General features: G+C 37.7%; 1 protein-coding gene across 1 annotated transcript; it reads left to right on the top strand.

Annotated features, from left to right (window-relative positions):
* The first annotated feature begins 10,142 nt into the window (after positions 1-10,142).
* LOC131891976 (MFS-type transporter SLC18B1-like) lies at positions 10,143-20,973 on the top strand. Its single transcript, XM_059241685.1, has 9 exons — positions 10,143-10,398; positions 15,914-16,639; positions 16,699-16,784; positions 16,851-17,047; positions 17,139-17,269; positions 17,339-17,532; positions 18,536-18,718; positions 19,494-19,746; positions 20,671-20,973. The coding sequence occupies exons 2-9, from the start codon at positions 16,591-16,593 to the stop codon at positions 20,868-20,870; spliced, it is 1,293 nt and encodes a 430-aa protein (XP_059097668.1). The 5' UTR covers positions 10,143-10,398; positions 15,914-16,590; the 3' UTR covers positions 20,871-20,973.
* The last annotated feature ends 433 nt before the right edge of the window (positions 20,974-21,406 follow it).

Below are 21,406 nucleotides of genomic sequence, written 5' to 3'. Positions count from 1 at the left end.
GCCAGTTTTTTGGTGCCCATCGAATACGTGGGTTCACCTATTTTCTTCCCAAAACGCATTACAGTGCACTTTCCCACATTGAATTCCATCATGTTCACTTCGGCCCACTGCATAACGCGATCGAGGTCCTTTTGAAGAGCCATCTCGTCCTGTTTAGTTCGAATCAATCGATTTGAAAACGAATTCTTCAAGGTCCTTGAACGATCAATCGAGGTACGACGCCCTCGCTCCAACAGCAATTTGCCTTCGTGTTTACTAGTAATGTAGCGGCCGAAATCAAGCAACACAAATCCTTAATGATTCACTCATATTTTCGTTAACTATCGATCAGAAAGGTCAAAGTGTTGGAAATGATATGTACCTTTCATTCTTTTTCTCCTATTAACAGGTTTCGTGCCTACCTTATGTTATGTTGCGTTTTGTTCCCGCCATGTTTATGATGCAATAACCACGTGCAAGTTAGTCTAGAATAAATCCGATTATACGAAGTCCCAAGTCTGTTCCGTTCGCCGATTTCTAACACAAAGATGCCACAAAAACGTAAATACGGTCGGGGGAATTATCTGTTCTTGCGTCGTGGATTTCGAACATTACTCTTTCCGGTTTAGTGCGCTCCCTATCAACGGCGTCCTAAACTAAGTTTTGGGCGGGAAAATCGAACCATAAAAGCTCTGTAACAGTCTCATTTATCCATATCAAACAAGATTTAGATATTATTAACACTGAAAAGCCGTTTGTAAACCATTTTGTTGTTTTTGAATCTCCGAATTTTGCAAGTCAGTGTTTATAACCGTGAAAACAAAGTTTGATTTATAGTGTGACCTATACTTTGGTTTGTAAATTGTAAATTCCTCCTCTGTATTAAAAAGTACGCCCATGACCTCCCAAAAATAGGTGCTGGTATCTTCCCAGCTGATTTTTTCTTCTTTTTTTGCGGACTTCCTTACCGCTACCGGGATTGGAATCCCAGCAGTTCAAGACGAGAAGATTATTCATTTTACTTGACTTTTATTTACGGTATTTATATTATTTGTTCGACTAACGAATTGGAGTTGGCTGATGTGGCTAATCCTTGAATATAAGGTTGATTCGGAATTTTAGTCAAAAACTTGTCCTAAATCTTGCTACTGGATCAACGCCAACATAAGCCCTACGAATATTTGAGGGCAGCAAATTGAACAATGAAGGAGCCCGAGAAAGAAGAGAGTTGGATTTCATTGTTTTAACTAGCCTGGATTCTCGAGGGCTTGAAGGTGCTCTCAAAACGCACTTTAAGCCTCTACGGTCACTACAATTTTCCCTAAATCCTGGGTTGGGACAAAGCTCATGAATGCTTTTGAAAACGTACAATATCAGATACCTTTCGTACCTTCTCTGAGTACTGTACAATCCCAACCTTTCTAACCTCTCCCAATACGAGAGCTCTCTCATATTCTCAATGTTCCTAGTAAAACATCTTTGGACCTGCTCAAGCTTTTGCAAACCTGCTGAACTAATTGGAGCCTAGATGGGTAAAGCATATTCAAGATGCGGCTGAACAATCGCCTTGTACAGAGTTAGCATCGTGATACTATCTCTGGACTTAAATGTGCGATGTATCCAACCACATGTGTGAAAAGCCTTACCAACTTTCAACTGGATATGCTCATCGAACTTTCCATTATCTTGGAGGACTACACCTAAATCCTTCATGGATGAGACCTGCTCAATGTCCTTACCTTCATCATCTAATAGTGGAGTGTCTAATGGCGTCGACCCAAAGGTCATTGAACGGAATTTCATTCCATTCAGTGCCATGTTACTCGCAGCAACCCAGGAGTAGATTTGGTCTAGGACCTCTAACAGACAACCGGAATCCTGACCATTCCTACCAACTACCAATTTTGTATCATCAGCATAAGAAGAGATACTGGCATTACTACTACCAAGCTTCTGAAGCGGAGCAATGAAGATAATGAAAAGGAGAGGTCCCAAAATGGAGCCCTGAGGAACACCCGACTTAACATCATGTACGTCACTAAGCTAAGGGATCCCTCAACGTTAACTAATTGTTTCCTACCACAAATGAAACTTCTTAGCCAATTGAGAACCTTGCCTTGGATCCCAATCTCATGGAGCCTGTTAACTAAAAGGCCTTAGCAAAGTCGAGAGATAAACTACATCGACTGATTCATGGCTCTCTAGTCCCTCAATAACCTACTCTATATGCTCAATCAGTTGGGTAACCGTGCTAAAATGTGCTTAATGTACTCTATCCCAAAAATAATTCCAAATATGCAAAGAACATTACTAAACTGAGACATATGCAGTTTAGTCAATTATTGCATCAGATATGCAAAATATGTGATTTCATTTTTCCCTATCTCTACTCGTAAAAAGTACTTGTAATTTATACCCGTATAAGATTTGAAAGTTCTCTCAGAAGGATTGGTGGTGTATTTATAGTGTTAGAATAGATCAGCAATAACTTGTTCAGTAAGCAAGACCTTGTTAACGTCAGGCGTATTCCTGAACTTGAAGTGTTAAAGCTTCTCTTCAACCACGCTATACCGGCCGGACCTTATCCTATAGTTCGTAGAACTGGCAAATATTTCGTCTTGAATCGAGGAAATGGTAAACTTGAAATAATTTTTGTGGATCGTATAAAACCGGCCTATTTTACAGTCGCACACTTCCCACCCGACAACTTACATCAGAAGTGATCATCCTTCTTTTAAAGAATCAATGGTTCTTTTCCCATTTCAACTTTCTTTTTACGCACCTTTCTTTTAAAGTTATCATGCGCTCCATATCTTCCAATAATTTTGTCGTGTTCTAATGTAAGTCGCTTCAGGCTAACGTGTTAACCATTGTCTGAGGGGAGTGGTGTGAAGACAGATCGTTCTAGACAAGGCCACAGTGTATCTGAAACAACGTTATGAGAATTGCTAAGTTAGAAAATGAAGTGGACGAAAATAGTATTCTGGCAAAACAATAGTCGTGACACCCAGCTGTTACAGTGATCTAATTTTCAATGTGGGCCATTTTTCCCATGGTTCTAGGTAAAGAGAGACTTTTTGAATTTTTTCTTTAATGTGGTCCAGATGAATCGGCCAATATGCGACTCAGGAAAAGGAGAAATACTGTCGAAATGAGAACGAGGCTGTTTGAGGTATAGATCAATATATTACATTTTTTCAGCAAGCCTTAGTTTGACATCTTTTTGGTGGTTTTCATGCTAACTTTGTAAATTTGGGTCGGTTTTTTCATGCTTTCACTTATTTAACTATTTTTGCAACTGTTTTGTCCTGTGTGAGGCAAAGGACATTGAATTTCTCCTACCACATAATGCCCAACATCCACAGATGTCGCACTACAATTTTCCTTGAATCTATTTTACTCCACATCCCTAATTAAAGGTTGGGACACAGTTTGTTTGTGCAACATACATCTCTTTTAAAAATCAGACACTTCTTAACATGTTTCTATGAGGTATCAGTAAATGAGCCGGAGATGGATGGGTAATCGGGAAAGAATTAGCCTGCTACCATTTTCAAAAAAGTTAAAAGTAATGCAATCGTATCTGTAACATTTAATGCAACTTAATCTTAATATTAAAACTGTTGTGTGATAGTTTTATTGTCAAAGTGCCAATACGTTGTTGATGAACTCAGAATCTTTTTATTATCAAACATGAAAGATATAGGAACAAGATTATGGTCGAGCTGATTGGTGTGTGAGGCAGCGTGGATAATGGAAGAATCTTCTTCCCAGGTATATATTGAGGAATATTCCCCCTTTGTCGCCACAGCCAAAACTAATTATTACCTCGCCTTGGGGAATGACCGCAGCTTTGCCCATTTAAGTTGTCCAAGTAGCCAAATAGCAACTAATGATGTAATTTGATTACTGCAAAGAAGCTTGAACTTGGCTGGCCAGGGATCAAATCAGGATTCGTTATTGTGACATAATTTTCCTTTTTGGCAATTGGTTATTGCTTGATTCGGAAGGCAAAAATGGTCTCTACAGCCCTCCAAAACGAGTCGGTGCCTATGTTTTGAAAATATTAATTGCAAGTTTTTGAGTCAATATTTTACTGTCAATAAAGACCCTATTTGTATTCAAGTTTTGGCCGGTCCTGCTCATTACGAATCGACCTAGATATAAAAATCCAAGTACAGTTAAATAATTCAGCTGTACTTGCCAAATCCCATCCATTTTCATCTTGGCCTAGAAAATTAGCCGCAAATGCAAACAAATACATAGTGCAATTCAACTAAAGATTTTCGGAATACTTGTGATTTTATACTTCCATTAGCTGAATGCATTGCCATTGTCATGCCAATGATTCTTTTCAATACATAATCCTTTATCAATGTTTTAAAACCGTTTCGTGAATATTCTGGCGATTTTTTTTACCTTTTTTCAAGATCTAATCATCACATGCTCAACCTTGATTGGCATACTTACCGCTCTCACCTAAGTTCAATGAAGTAGGATAAAGTGTTACCTTTGTCTATTCTGACTATTGGTGTTATAATTAAGATTACACTTGTGTTCTCTCAATGATGAAAACTTATTTCTACTGGAAATAACACTGGAACAATTCATAATTTATTAAAAATGGAACTAAAAATGGAATCTTGGAAGAATCAAAGCAAAATTAGAAAATACGAGAGATGAATTATTCGTTCACTTTTAGTTAATATTAGGGTAAGTTAGTCATCCCTCGAAAAAACGAAATTTTGCGGTAAATCTTTTCATGCTTAATATCTCAGCCCAAAACTAAGCAAAGAGTTCGTAAGAATATGTGGAGAATGAGCACGGCTGAGGCCTGGACCTTAATTGAATGATGTCTAAATGTTATACGCTTGTGAGTGACATTCCAAAAATGTCTTTGTGGCTAAAAAGAAGGGCAATAGCCGTTCCTCAATAAAAGGAACGGATAACTCAAACGGACTTTCAGAGTCCGATTTTGGTACTTTAGTTGCGTGATTATCAATTTGGAGCATTGCGTTACGGAATCATCACTGCCATCCTCAACACGATGGTTCATCCAAAGAACATCTTTTTTTACCCTTGCCTTACATTCGTCTCGTTTTTTGATAAGATAGGAATGGATTGAGTAGGGCTCTGAATCTAGAAGAGAACAAAAGTGAGACCAGTGCACCATAGGAAATTAATTTTAATTCCTTTACAAAACAATAAGTTTAAGTGGGCCCCAGATCCAAATCAAACGCGTTTACATAATATTCTCTGATTCTACTTGCCATATTCGGCTTTAGCTACCCTTCAGGCACCCTTTAACGTACTTTTAATGTTGCAAATGCCAGTTGTTGAGCCTCGTTCTAAATTTCTATTGGAAAAATACCTAGTTTGAATCTGGTGTTGCTGTGATTGCAGATAAGGATGCCTGAAAAGTAATTTAAACCTTAGAACTAACTCTTAAAGCATAAACATTTACAAAAATGTGTTTGGTTTGGATCCGGGATCCATGTAAACTCAATTTTTTGGAACAGAATTGAAGGTTCAAAATTAACTGCATTGGTGCTCTGACCTCACTGTTGCACTCTTTTAATACAGGGCACTAGGATTGAGTGCAAAGAGAATGAAACTATGTAAGACCAATATTTAAATGAGTGAAACAGGCCAAGCTGAAATTTCTATGAGATGTTGTAAAATGTGACAAGCGCCATTTTCACATTTGTGAATTAACTTGAATGAAGTTTTACTCATTTCACAAACTTAGAATAGTTGATAGCTTATCAAAAATCATTGACCAATTGCTACATGAGAAAACATATCTAAAGACCTTTGTCTTAGGAACCAGGTGAGCAAAACCCTTTTCATAAGCCCACAGGGCTTAATTGTATGGTTCTTGTGCATATACACATGCATGAAACTGAACATGCCATATTCAGCTTTAAACAAAATAATTGTCTATAATCAAGGAACAAGTTATTGACCCCTCGGTTCCTTTTAGCCTGTGGTTGGTTTGGCTTCGTCGTGTTATATTGAAAGTAATAAAGGTGGGGCTTCATGAAAACTGTTGAGGCGTGCATCAAAACCATCCATCAAACGTAAAGCCACGTTTTTGCAATCACGTGACTAAAGTACCAAAATCGGACTCTGAAAGTCCGTTTGAACGGATAACAGTTACATTAACTTTGGTCAAAAAGAGTAATTCGTTACACAACCGTTATTCGCGCAAAAATCTGTATTGGCGTTCCTCGTTGCAATTAATTTTAATAACATTTTGGACCAATATTTCAGGGTTTTTTGCCTCAACAAGACCATACTTTGCAAAATCAATGGTTATATTTTTGTTTCAAACAACCCTAAATTCAAAGGTTTCCGGCTCACATGTTATGTTTATTAGCATTGATTATGTTTATTTGCTAAGCAACGTTAGTGATGGGAAGGGGGCCTCCGAGGTCTCAAGCTTTGAATCCAAAACCAGGGTGAGGCCTGATCCAGAGAGCCTTGAATCAAACTTAAATCCAATCTTTTACTAACAGCTTGGCCATTTTGACTCCAATATTGAAAAGTAAAATAAATCATTGTACTACATTACTACTCCCATTCTTGGCCATGCTCGTTTGGCTAAGCCAATGGAAATGTAGCATAATAGGAAAATCATTTTTTTCCAAATTTTAACCACCTCAACAATATTAATCTTATAGGAGAGTCATGCCTCATGCCTTTTGGAAATTGAAAACTTGGGAGGCGAAAGGCATACTTAAAAAGTCAAAATAGATATATTCAACGTGGAGATTTCGAATCCGGACAAAGTTAAGGTATCACAAATGAGGAAACGTTGAAAATTCAATTTTGCTTTTTTGAAAAATCAAACGTAAGAAAACTGATTTGTTCACTCCGGTTTTACTTTTTCGCTGTTATTTTGACACTCTATTAGAAATTATGTCAAAAATGATGAGAAATTGAAGTAGCAGTTGCATGATGACGTCAGCACAAATTTTGGGAGTTCATTGGGGCACCTTTCAATACAGAAGAGGTACTGAAAAAACAAGATACAAATCGCTACACTAGGCAAAAAGACTTTTCTAAGATATTAACGAAAGTCTATTGTAAAAGAAAAAATAATTGAAAAAAGTAAGCCCAAAAATTGCTTTTTCCCGCTAAACAGTATTTTTAAAGCATGTTAGTGTGTAAAGTTGTGACAGTTCATAAAAAATGCAATGCTACATGAACCATTCCTTTCATTGACAAATGAACTTCAACTCAAATTAAATTTCTTTAAAAGGAACTATTCAGCCTCAAAAGTATGAGTGACCTCAAATTTTGATGGGGACGTCATCTTCCCTTTGCTGCTTCAATATCCCAATTTTCCAAATATTTAGCGACTTTCAAAATAAAGATCAAATTGTGAAATTTGGTGCAATATACTCAAACCAAAGGAATATGTCACTCTGAAACATGTCTTTTAGTTCAACGGAATGTGAATGAGGAAAACCTAGATAGCAAAGCAGTGCAAATATAACAAGGTTTGAAACCACAAACACACTCATTGTTGTCGACGTCAAAAGCAAACAAAGTTTTTGGCCCTGAGCTTCCTTCTTTAGGACGTATGAAAATATAAAAAGCATTTTTTGTTAAGATTGCAGGAAAGCCTCAGGTTTCCTCAGTTACCAAGGGAGAAACGAAAAATGAAATGACACTCTTGGGCATGGAAAAAGGAACGAGTTACGAGCAATTTTTGGCCTTGTGGGTCGTTAGAGTTACAATATTTTAAAATGTAATGGGGTACACCTTTTTTTTCGAAAGAAGGAACAAATTACGGAAATTTCGTTACTACTGCCCTGCCAAGAAGTATAAGAGAAGTGATAAGGCAAGGGATGCAAGCTTAAAATCTTCGTTCCTTATAATCAATAACCTGCATTCTACTTTAAGGGGCAGTCATAAAAAGTCATTATTGTCGCCAATTAAAATGGATTCTTCATCTCTGCCTTAAAAAGCGCGAATTCAGACAAGGGTCGTGACAAAAATGTTCCAGTTCAATGAGTCACCTAAATCATGGGAGTGCTTAACCATTAATGATGTTATTAAACTAACAATATTGATAATGAAGCACTCAATGATCAAGTAAACCACCTATCTACTAGCAGATATTTATCAGAATGAACAATCAAAGTACTACAAAATGTTATCAAGCACCAGAAATAGATGAGATAAAAATTACATGTTTTATTTTATCACGACAAAGAGGAAACAAATCAACAGGCTAGCTTTTGTACATCCACAAACTCAAAGTAGGTTGGTTCATAAAACTGATCAGTTTCTGGTTCATGTTTCACCTCAGACTTGAATTGTTGTTCAGATGGTTCAAAACTTGCTGGAACAGGATGATTTTTGACTATTCTCCGTGGCTCTCTCTTCACATAAAGATGGTCGAATAATGGATCCATGCTTTCATTCTTTAACTTTGGGTTCCTTAGGGCTGAAGCCTCTGTAACCTTTTCCTCCTGACTTTTGGCACTTCTATCTTTTCGTCTGTAAGACCGTCCTTTCTTATAGTAATCACCTGACGGTTTTTGGGCAGCTTGTCTCTGCTTTTGGGCCTCGAGGACGGCATTGAAAGGCTCTAGTGAAGGGTTCAACTTAAATTTCAACACGCTATTGGGTGGGAAGTGTTTGCTACAAATCCGAGAGTGACCGCCGATTTTTTGAAGGTCGAAACCAACTCGTCCGCATAAGTGAGCCCAACGTTTAGCTTGCTTTTTGTGACGTTTGGGATTGGGAAATTGGATAAATGTCACACCAGGCTCTTGGTTACGAGTTGAAGAACGACAGAGGCCCCACGAGCATACATAAACCATGTTTTCTGGATAATAATTAGGAAGATGGTCTCAAGTCAATGATGTAGCAGATGAAAACAATAACAATCCCACAACGCTAGTGTCTCCACATTACAGCACGAATAAATGCACGATCTGCAACATCCGCGATTCATTGAATCCTGGAGCATTGTGAACTTATTTGCGAACTATAAAGGTTAAGAAATTATTTCTACGATTTTGAATTATGTTTTCAATAGAGTTGTGCCCATTTGTATAAAATAATTCGCACAAATTTGGAACCTTCAGGTGTTACAATAGATTTTTTTGCTTGATAGCAAAGTGCATTCTAACTTGAAAATTTATTTTTTGGGTAACATGTTTTCTTTACGGCTGTTGTTTTTCAATTACAAATTGCTAGCTTGGGCATCAAATGGTAGAGGAAAGATTTAAAAATTCGAGAAGAGTCAGATAAAAAACTCGTATGTTCTGGGGTATGCTTTGCATCATATGGAGACACTGTTCAATATCTCAAAATTCAATTATCAAAAGAAGCTTCAAAAACGAAATCAGCCTTGGCCTTGATGTCCATATTTAGATAGCATCAATGAAATAGCTAATTTTAAACGATATGTATTATAGAATCAGGGAAGCGTTTTAGCTTTTACATGAGGTCCGCCCTAATGTTGTGACGTCATCCATCAACAGCGTGACCACGTTGTTCACAAACTGAAATAGGTTAAAGAGTTTGGATGCAATTAATGCTGCAGGCTACGCCCTACTCTTTAAAGCGGCTTTATGACTCCCAGAAGATAAGCTATATCTTGGGATTGCCACCTTTTAAAATTGCAAGAGCAAGTTGTCCATTTGAAATGTCCCCGGCTTTAGTTGCTCCTCAACAAAAGGAACGAATTGAAGTTACAGTTACTTTTGTCAGAATAAGTAATTCATTATACAAATAGTACTCGTCAAAAATTATAATGGCCTTACTCGTTGCAGTTACATGCTTTTCCTAAAATTCCTAGCAGATCCTACCAGAAGTGAATTTTCGTGATCCAAACCCGCGACATTTTTTCCAATCCGACCAATTCCGAATCCCAATCCGAAATTTTGTGCTCAATCCAAATTCGAATCTGAGAGTTTTGCCCAATCCTTCCAATTTCGAATCCTACATTTTATGCTCAATCCGAATCCGAGATATTTTTGCATAATCCGACAATAATCCAATTTTTTGATTGATCTGATCCACCCCGCAGTTTTGAACCCAATCGGCAGAAAGACAAATGTCTAAACAGATGACAAATATACGAGGATTTAGGGGTTTTTTGGTGTTAAATTTTGTTCTCTTTTACAAAACATATTGAGCAGTATTTTTCTCATCTTTCTTTTCATAGTTTGAAAAAAGTTAACATAAGGAAGGTATTCCACAATTGCAGGCCAGATCACAACATGTACCGAATTTCGGTGGAGGACATCTTTGAAGCTCTCTTGGTCATGCTGTCGTGTCCCTACGTGGACTTTTGTAATTTATCCTCATGTTTTATAAGTAGCAAAAACGACTGCCGATGAAACAAGGTCAAGAGAAGCTACTTTGGATCTTCGTGTCTCAGGAGTTGCGATCATGGTACGTTAGAACTCTTCCTTGAACAATTCACAACATAAAATATCTCACCAAAAAATGGTCCGACAGTCCCCTTGGACTTCCCATGTCAGAATGCAATCATACATGAGCTCCAAAGCAAGGCTGTTCACGCAATATTATCATTTTTGCGACATCCAACGCTTGAACATTTTCCCGATCCACAAAAAGAAATTTCAGACTTTCCTCTCCCGGGAACAAACGGAAAGATCCGGAAGACGTTGTGATCGTGGTATTGACATGAAAGTGCTTTAGAAATATCGCAATTTGAGGGAAACAAAACCTTCACGACACTTGCTTCACAAGCATTATGTTTCGTTGAGGGCATTCAAAACAGATTCAATATACTTGACCGAAAGAACTTCTTGAAATGGCTCTCGAGGCTCTACATTATTCGCCTACTTTTACAGGGACGAATAACCATATCTATGTGGCGTTTGACGATTGAACAAGTTTTAGGTAGCCTACTTATATTATCTATGGTCAATATTATTAGCCAATAAAATATATAAGTCTTTCATAGCGTTAAAGACGCCCGTAAAAGCACATAACGGCATTCTCTCAGTTACGCGTATTATGTCTTTTTCGGGACAAAAATTGAATCATGAAAATAAGATTAAAGATCACACGATGCACTGTATTGTTTCACAACCAAACAAGCATTATTAAGAAGCCAGTTTATGGACATCCACAAATTCAAAATAGGTTGGTTCATAACTCTGATCAGATTCCGGTTCACGTTTCACCTCAGACTTGAATTGCTGTCCAGGTGGTTCAAAACTTAATGGAACAGAACAGAAATTGACTTCTCTTGGGGGCCTTTCTTTCACATAAAGATGGTCGAATAATGGATCCATATTTCCATTCTTCAGCCTTGGGTCGCTGGGATCCAACAGTTTCGTCCCATTTTCCTCCTGACTTTTGACACTCCTTGCTTTTCGTCGGTAGGATCTTCTTTTCTTGTAATAAAAACCCGACGATTTTTGTGAATCTAGAGCTTCTTGCCTATGTTTCCGGGCTTCAGAAGCGGCATTGAATGGCTCTAGAGAGGGGTTTGACTTCAAGTTCAACACGCTATTGGGTGGGAAGTGTTTGCTGCAAATATGAACGTGTCTATTGACGTTGCGAAGGTCGAAACCAACTCGACCGCATAAAAAGGCCCAACGTTTAGCCTGCTTTTTGTGACGTTTGGGATTGGGAAATCGGATAAACGTCACCCCGGGTTCTCTTTTACGGGTTGAAGAACGACAGAGGCCCCACGAACAAGTGTAGACCATGTTTTCTCCGATTTGTCCGATTTGCTCACGTCAGTATTATCTTCATGAAAACAATAACACAGCATCAACAAAACAGGGTTCGAATAAGTCATCATGAACAAGTAGCCAATCTGTTGGAAAACGATTCCATGTAGCATGTAAAGTGGTTTGAAACACTTAATATTCTAGCTTCTTAGGGATTAAATATTTTTCCGTATTTGAGTTAAGAATATATGGGGAAGTTGTAGCTTTTGCTACGAAATATGTTCATACAACATAATGTTATTATGTCGATGGTGACCAAGTGGTTTTACACAAAAAAGCGACGCAAACGCCTGCTAATGCCTCTTTTGGAACAAGCAGAGCTAGGCTAAGAAAAAGAACAGGGTATAACAAAAATCTAGAGCTAGAACCTAGAAATAGTGTTTTGCGTTTGTACCAAAAAGATGCAAGTACAGTGCTACTATTTTTTTTCGACGTTTTTATCAACTTATTACCTATAATTTCAAAGAAAAAGAAAGAAATTAAGAAACTACTGTGAAATAAATGAATAAGCAACCTTTTTTATAGGAAAATGATTATCACAGGTGCATATTTTTTGCAAATTTTGAAATCGTTTAACATGTGACAAAGATAGTCAAAAGAGAACCTGAAACATGTCCCAATATTCAAAAAGAACTAAGTCGAATCAATTTAAGGCTAGATTACGATAAGACTGTAAAAGAGTTTAATCTAAGTCTTTAGTGCTAGATTTGGCCACTGTGATGATGTCAATAGAGCGATAGCGTGACCAGGCTGTTGACATTTGAATGCGCCACAACTTTTCACTCGAGTGTCTCTACTGTGTAGTGAGATCCTACGACAAGAACAACAGTGCACAAATAAGTCTTTGTGCCACATCGAAAGAATAACAAATTAGCATACCGTAAAAGGAAATTGGCCATGGTCTTGACATCAACTATGGCCAGCAACGCCACATCAAAAATATGAAATTGGCACACCTAATGTACAAAGTGGGGCACGCAAGGGAAAACAAAATAAGTCCCTGTTTCATCTACAGAAGAAATAACCACGTTATATTGTTTAAGCAAACAATAAATATTTTGACCTGGCTTAATCTAATTTAAAGCACTAAAACTGAAGTCATTTTGCCTATGCTTCGAATCGTACGCAATGGCCAAACTTGCCATTTTTTTTGCACGTCCCTTGAAATATGAAATGTCATTTTAATCGCGGTTAGGAACTCATTTTAGATGGCCAATTAAGTAATATCCTGTCACTGTTACCCTATCCCTCAAGCAATGCGTTCAGCGCCCCCTGTGGCGAAATTTTGAACCTTCAATTCCGTCCCAAAACAACTCACTCATGGTAGAACCAGATATATCAAAGTCACTTCAACGAAAGATTCTGCCTCAAAGGGTTTGTTATATAGCTTTAGCCATTCTTCAGTTACCCTTGGACATGTCTTGAATGCGTTGAAACTACTTTTGGAGCATCTTACCAAATATTCCATCTTGAAAATACATGTAGTGGCCCCTTTTAGTGGGAAATTGAAGGCACTTGGCATTACTGCCACTAATTTTGTATTAGTAAAACTAAGAACAAATAATTACATTCTTTTTTGATTGGTGCTTTATAGACCAGAGTTGACTTTAAATAAGACATACCAAACATTTATATCCAGAGATACATATGCGATGAAAACCCTCTGCAAGTCAATAATTCAACTGCACCTAGAATGTACTTCCCCATCGTGGGTCCCTTTGGCTTCAGGGAGTCCAATCATATTGAAAGAGTTCAAGGATGTTTCACAAGATCCAAACTATTAGGTACGACTTTAATCCCCATAGAATTGCTCAGTGTTCAGCGTAGGTACCAACTCTACCTAATACTTTATGTTTTTAAATGGCTCCACGTTCTTTGCCCTAAACCAGGAAATAAGATATGGCGTCAACGAGAGAAGAGACATCACATGTGAAATTCGATGTACTTTCAATGTACTTTTGTTGACTCGAAATCAAATGATAGATGATCGAAGTATCAATGTAGGAGTACAAAAAAATCCTCATAGCCTATTTACCATCTATCAGAGACATTTTGGGAATACGATTATATCAAATCAATTAACACAAGATCGTTGTGTTAATATCATAACACAACGGATCTGACTTTCCAAGAAGGATCATGCAATTTTCAACGAGAACCATAACTGTAGTGAAAGTGATTAAATCTTCCCAATATCACGAGTGATCCTTTATTGGACACTAGTTTCTTGGGCAATCTAACCCTATTTTCAAATAATTGCCTTTGTTTTTGTAATTGCAGAACTAAGGAGAAAAAATATCCTTGGCTCATTCGGAAAAGTATTGTCTGAATGTGGAAAATGAATATTTAGCACTGAACAAAATGCACTTAAAATCCCCCTTTCTTTCAATCACAATTACCCGTAACAACAAGTTCATTTTGAGATGGCAGACGCCCTAATTGTCTATATCACAGACATCCTTAGAATTTACTTTAGGTACGGGAAGGACTGGCTCACCCATTTAATGTTTCAAAGCATGCTAACAATAACTGATGTAATTAAATGAGAAGCGTCATCCAACATGTTCGTGATATAACAGTTCACAGTTTCTAACAAGAATGGAAAATAAAGCATTGCATAGATTTTTTTGGGGTCTGTGAATATTCATAGGGAATACGTAGACGCTGCTGATCCAGGTAGCTTCTTTCAAGTCAAGTCAAACTTGGACAATTTTTTAGATAGCATTCCAGATCAAACCCTACATTCAAGGACTAGCTCGGTCTGCCAACTCAAATTCATTGGTGGACCAAATATCATGTAAAGATTGAAAGTTAATAAATAGACGAATTATAAGCTTTTATTTTAATAGTACTGGGGATTACATTCCCTGTAGCGGTTCAAAATGCCCGTGAAAAAACAAACCAAAAAAGGTTAGCTAGGTCTTGAATTTTGAATTCGAAAACTTGAATTTGTTGATTGATCAGATATTCCATCATGGAAAAGATGAACAGCAATTGCAATTACTTATCTAGAACAATTGGGGTAAATGTTCTCAGGAGCGGTTAATACATAAGTCCACAGACAGAGAACCAACTTAATCATAAACCTATTTAGCTACTTGAGGGATGAGGTTAATATTGATACAAATGGTACAGTTTTTGATGTGCGCCTTTTCTATTTTGTTTATAGTTCTTTGCACGTGGCCTGATTTGGGTCAATATTTTCTTTTTGTGGAATATCAAACAAGTGACAGAATTTTCTCAAAAGTCTTTATACCTTGCATTTGAGGATACAGCCGTGAGTTATTCATGGCATGAAAGAACATTAAGCAACATCATGAGTAAACCACAAATGCAGATAAGTGAGGACAGGAACTTTATACGAATGCAATGAGTTAATTGAACGACAAAAAAATGTACCCACAAGACTGTAAATAATATGGTATTAAACACCAAACATTACTAAATTCAAGAACTAAAGGATAATAAAACAAGAAATGACCAACCAATATGGACAATTTTGGTTTGGTGAGACAATTTGCGACAGCTTCAGTTAAAAGTGCAGTCTAATGTTAATTGGCTTTTGGAATACATCACATGTTTATTACACTTTTAAATTTAAAAAATTAGCTTAGGCCGATGGCACGCCTGAAATAATGATAAAAAGGGAAAGGCAATGCCAGGCAAATTAGTAAACAAATTTCTTTTGACATGCCTTAAGAGAAACGTGTTTTGACTCATTGTGTTAACGCGAATAACAATCAAACGTAAAATTATCATAAATTATATTCATGCAACCGGATCAACAAGGCCTACGTAGGGAACACGTAGGCCTTGTTGATCCAGATGTATCTTTTAAGTCAGACTTGGACAATTTTTTACATACCCTAGCATTCCGTTCCAGATCAACCCTATATTCAAGGACAAGCTTGGTCTGCCAATTCAAATTCGTTGGTGGACCAAATATCATATAAAGGTTGAAAAGTAATAAATAGACGAATTATAACCTTTTATTTTAATAGTACTGGGGATTACATTCCCTGTAGCAATTAGAAAAGCCCGTGAAAAACCAAACCAAAAAAAGCAAAAACCAATGTGGAACATGAATCCGAATCGGGCCTCTAATTGCTATTACTTAAAAAGTGTGTTATAACCAAGGCTCGGGAATTTTTTTTTTTAAATTATCAATTAATTTTAGAATTCTTTGACTTATTTTCCAGCCAAATGGAACATTGAAGGAACCCGTGGGAGAAGAAGGCACTTCATTGTTTTGACAAGCCTGGATTGTGGGGGGGCTCAAAAGTGTATTAGTTCTTTACAATCGCAACAATTGACCTTAAAACCTGGTTGAAGACAAAGATCATTGATGCCTTTAAGTACTTATAGTAAAAGATACATTTCGTACCTCTTTTAAATATTGTATCGCCACACTCTTCTCAGTTTGTCCCAATACAGTAAATCTCCCATTCCTACATTGTTCCCGCTCGCCTTATTTGGCACAATTTACATTAATAAATTGTTATTGACATGAATAAAGTGCAGTTATAAAAATACTTGCTCACTCAGCAAATGTTTTTTCACCCTGAGAAAAAGCTGAGATAAAGCAACCATGGTAATCAAAATTCGTCTAGAAACAAGCATGGTTGAAACGGTTGATATATAGTCGACCCGGAGCCCTTCGAAAAAACTGATTTGGCAAATAAAATCAACTCAAACTTGAGTTGTTTGACTAAAACGAAGAAAAGAATGGAAAAACGCGAATGTTAGAGAATTGCGAACAGAAAAATGAAAGTGAATATGAAACTGATCATTTGCCTAAAGTTCCTGCTCCTAAAGATAAATATATAAAAGCTTCAATTCATCTCGGTTCAGTATCAACCACGCCTCAATCAGAAGCATGACATCAAAGCTCAGACTAACTGTGTTGGTCATAACAGTCGCTTTGGGTAATTATAAATCAGCTCTCTTTTTTGATAACCTATGACTTCATTCACTTATTTCGTAGCCTACACTTTCTGGGGACTCCTCCTTTCTCTACAACCCGCATTTTACCCTATTGAAGCGGAATCCAAAGGTGCCACTCCCTCGCAAGTAAGAATCATATCAAAACAATAGCATTTTCAGATGTTTTGCTCTAAGACTTACTCCAATTTGCAGTATGGACTGGTCTTTGGGATCGTCAGTCTGGCAGCCTTCATCTTCTCGCCCATCTTTGCGCATTTCGGGAGCAAGATTGGGCCCAAATTACTCTACAACGTAGGGGGATTTGTTCAGGGTCTTGCTGCATTCGCTTTTGGGAGTTTAGAGTTCGTGAATGGCACTTGGACATTCATTGGATTGTCCTACGTCCTCAGGTTTGCTTACAAGTGTCCTAGTGCATTTTCCTTATCTTTAAGTGTTCACAGATATATCTGTTCTGAAAATCCGTCTAATGTTTTTCTTAAGGTTCATTGATGGAGTGGCCAATGCCGCTTGTTCGGCCACTATTGTCAGTATCCTCATGACTCTGATTCCGGGTCACGAGTCTTCCATAACAGCCTGGACTGAAATGTTTTTAGGCTTTGGATACATGTTTGGTAAGAGAAACATAAACACAGCCACGCATTAAAGCTATTCTTACGCCTTACTTTCGATTTCTCTTGAAGGACCTGTTTTGGGATCGCTGTTATTTGAGGTGGGTGGGTTTGCCCTTCCGTATTACGTTGTGGGCGGGATCGTGCTGGTTCTGGCCTTTGCTCTTCTCCTCATTGTGCCCAATGTCAAACCTGGTTCATTAGCGAAAGGTCAGGAAACAAAGGACGATACGAAGCCTTCACTCACCATCAAAAATGTTGTCACAGTAAGTACTAAGTATTCTAAGGTGCAATCATTTCTTACCATTTTTAAAGAAAGGTTCAAGAATTAGTAACTATGCACTTGGCGAGCTTGTATACTTATTAAAATTACGCATTACATGGCCTTCATTTGGGTCTACATTTTTTTGTCTTACCAACATGGATCTTTAAAAGTTTTGGTGTTTGCCATAGTGCCCTTGCACAATGTTAATAGTTCCCTGAGCTTGTTCTATTCTGAAAAAGGGTTTTTCCTTGTGTAGAGCTGGCATGTGGAGCCTTGATCACCTAGCTCTGACAACACCTATCGAATAATCCATCATAATTCCGACAGGCAGCATCAAGTCGGGTGGCGAAATGGTTCTCCATTAGGTCGCTACAAAAAGGTCTTTGTAACTGATAGAGTGAAAAAGGAACATCGATGAAGCCATTGAGAAGTTCCAAGGTGGCAAAAACATAAGATAATGCCTTCAATGGTCAAAATGCGCACAAAAAACTCGACATGACTGAAAGTTTACAAATTTGTTTGGAAGCATCAGCGCCTCCCAAAACAATTATTCATGTATTTTGGTGCAATTTTTCATCGATGAATTGATCCTTGCCTTGAGTTATAGTTTTAAGAATTTGGACAAGATCTTTTTCTGGACGTCTATGTCCTTGGCGATTGACGCCTGTAATTTTCAGAGAAACTCTATTGGACGGTCATACTTGACGTTTTATTGCTCCTCCTTAAAATGATTAGAACAGAAAAGACTACTAAATAATTATGAAACTGATCAATGAAACCTCGCATGTACAGTAATTGCTTTTTATCTATAACTATTGAAAACAGACTGAAGAAAACTTTTTAATTGGAGTCAGACCTTTTTTGCGTCACACAGACAACAATGCCTAAAGAAGTAGACTGATTATGAAGATGGGGTTTTTATTAGTGCGCTTTCAACCATTGTGTTATTTCTTATTCTGTTTATGATGAGCCTTAGCTCTGAACAATTGCCTATTTCCACCTAGTCCTTCCGGTTGTCCTTGCCATTTTTGGACAATTTCATCATTTACTGTGGAAATGGGATGGTGGATTCGATGCTTCAACCCCATATGAGGAAATCCGCTGCTCAAGCCACACAATTTCAAGTCAGCATGGCCTTTCTCCTAATGGCCGCTTTTTACATGCTGTCGACACCCGTTGTAGGTTATGTAAGTAGTATGTCCTGTTTCAATTGCATTCGTAAACGCCCTCCGGCATTTGGAGACTCTTTGAACATCAATCCCAATTCAAAGTTGCTCCTTTGAAAGTTTGGATATCAGGATCAAGTTAAGATTGGGCAGTTCTGCAGTTTGCATCGATGGGCGGGGGCCTAGGAATGCAATGGAAAAAAACACACCCAAGAAAACGAGGATTCCATTGCCTCCAAGGGCAAACTTTCATGTAGTGTTCTTATACAAAACCACGGACTTTTAGAGGTATGGATTGCGAACGGAAGCCAAAATTTCTTATCTCCTAAACTGTACATCTTATTTCAAATAAACACATCATACGACCACAAGATCTGGTTGAATAGATGAACGTGGCCAAATTTGAGTTCAAACCTATGCTTAGGGAACTCAGGAGATATGGTCAAAGTAATGTAGTAAACACTACAAAAAAAATTTTTTCGGCCTGCTCTTGGTCAGCTACATAAGCTTTTGACGTCATAACTTTAAAACGATGCACTTTGCAAGTAAACGATATTAGAATGACCTACCTTTAATTGAAGGGATCTACGTTACTTACTTTATTACTTGATTTCGAAAAGTGGCTCAGGGCTGCCATAACCTCTAGGCCGATTTGGCAGGAAGCTCGTTCGCAGTCCATATTGCTAGTCCGTGGCAAAACTAATTGCTTATGGATATTATGCTCTAATCCCAATTTTACGAACTTGCAGATCTAATTATATGCCCTTTTATCAAATGGTCTATATCCAAATTTCAGGCATGTGATCGAATCAAGTCCCCTATATTGTTCTCCATTGCCGGAAACATTTTCATGTTTGTCGCTTTTCTCTTCGTTGGACCAGCCCCGTTCTTCCCGTCCTTGTCGGCTTCAGTCCCATTGCTCCTGGGCATAATGCCCATCTTTGGTTTGGGCTACGGATTCGTTTTGGTGTCCACGTTTTCCAGGGCTTACAAGGAGTCTGTCCAGCAAGGCTACCGGGACGATGTTAACACATACATGGTCCTCACTGGTAAATAAGGATATTCTATTTTCCTTGAAGTTGGTTAATATATGGTAATATTGGTTTGATTGAGAAAAACTATTCCAACCTCTGACCAAAACCACCAGCAGGTGTCATTCCACGGAGCAAAAGTACCCAACTAGATATGGAGATAAAGGCCCCTCTGGACCAATTGTGACTGACAATAGACGTTTTTAAGTCGGAGTCATCAATTTTTGAAGCTATCACCATCTACCGTTCTTACGGCCAGTTTCTTTAAAAGTGGCTCATTTAAAATTACAAACTTAACATCATTTCGAATGGTAAAGCTTGTTTTAAAATTTGTTTTCATTGGTTCAACATTTTAACGTTGCCATTGGTTAATTGATTTTTTCTTGAATTTATGTACTGATTCAGAAATGAGAGTCCTCAGGCGGAGCTAGTCTGGAGAATGGTCACTTTCATTCCCTTTTTTCTCCTGTCGTTGCGGACAAACAAGTACAGAAGCAGGAGAAAAACATTCATGTGTAAGGAAACAAAAAATGAATGGAAACTGCAATTTAATCCTTGAACAAAGAGCTATTAAGCCCCAAAAGTTCAAGTGACCTCCCAAAAAACGGTCATGGCGTCATTTTCTTTTCCTGCTCCAATGTCCCATTGCATTTTTCTATTGGCTTCCTTCTGGAATTCTTTCTTTGAACGCCCTGCCTTACCTGCCTCTTTGGCTTTAACCCGCCACTTTCTGTAACTCAGAGCTTGACTCTGAGATGGCGGGACTATTTTCAGTATTTCGAGAAATTAAATAGTATTTATTTTGCCTCCAACCCGACCAAGGTTGAAAAGGCCATAGAATGGGGAGATGTTTTAATCAGTGTTTGTCTTTTCTGTCTAACCTGTTTGCAAATGCAAGCTTATTTTCCATAATTATTATTTTTTCTCATGCTTCTGTTTTAGGCCTTTGGACGGCCTCCTTTCATCTGGGAAGCTTTGTTGGCCCCACTGTGGCGGGATTCATCGTGGATGCCATTGGTTTCCCTCAGACTAGTCAGATTTCAATGGCAGTGTTTCTCCTAATGGCCATTGTTGATTGTATTCAGTACTATTGTCAAGGCCGGAAATCCAAGAGCCGATCGCAATATGAAAATTTGACGTGATGCGTCATTGATTGGCATTTGTAGCTCTTGTGGCGCCTATTACCACCAATTCAAACCTCCAAATGTATCTTATTGTCAAAGTGTTATTACAAGAAAAAGCAAATTCAGCCTCAAAGTCGAAACATGAGTAAAAAACCTGAAGAATGCAAATTGGGAACACATTTAGTTTGCTTCAACTAGTAAATTATGATGCAATGTATTTAGCCATTACTTAGTAAATGTGATTTAATGGTCCAAGTTTCATCGTCTTTTAGCTCAAAATTGCCCCGGTTATATCTTGACTTGAATTCTCAAAACACTAATATGAATTTTCACTATTACAAAAGAAAAAGATTACTTTTCTTTTCCTTGCATAATCTCAAAATGGCTCAAAATGCTATTTAACCTTACTCAAAACCCTTAAAAAATACATTTTTTCATAAAAATTGTGTAAGAATCGTCAAAAGCATACTGAGTTCAACAGCCATTGCAAATTCTACACGTAATGTATTTGTTGTCTTCATAACTCATGTGAATGTGTAGCTAAGTGTTCTTTT

The sequence above is a fragment of the Tigriopus californicus genome, chromosome 12 (assembly GCF_007210705.1).
Source record: "Tigriopus californicus strain San Diego chromosome 12, Tcal_SD_v2.1, whole genome shotgun sequence".
Classification (NCBI taxonomy): domain Eukaryota; kingdom Metazoa; phylum Arthropoda; class Copepoda; order Harpacticoida; family Harpacticidae; genus Tigriopus; species Tigriopus californicus.
The sequence above is the reverse complement of the archived record's forward strand: the minus strand, read 5'-3'. Positions and strand labels throughout refer to the sequence as shown.

Coding starts and splice junctions, on each gene's coding strand:
- LOC131891976 (XM_059241685.1), top strand. CDS start 16,591: ATGACATCAAAGCTCAGACTAACTGTGTTGGTCATAACAGTCGCTTTG. Junction 16,640..16,698: donor GGTCATAACAGTCGCTTTGG/GTAATTATAAAT, acceptor CTTATTTCGTAG/CCTACACTTTCTGGGGACTC. Junction 17,270..17,338: donor AGGCTTTGGATACATGTTTG/GTAAGAGAAACA, acceptor TTTCTCTTGAAG/GACCTGTTTTGGGATCGCTG.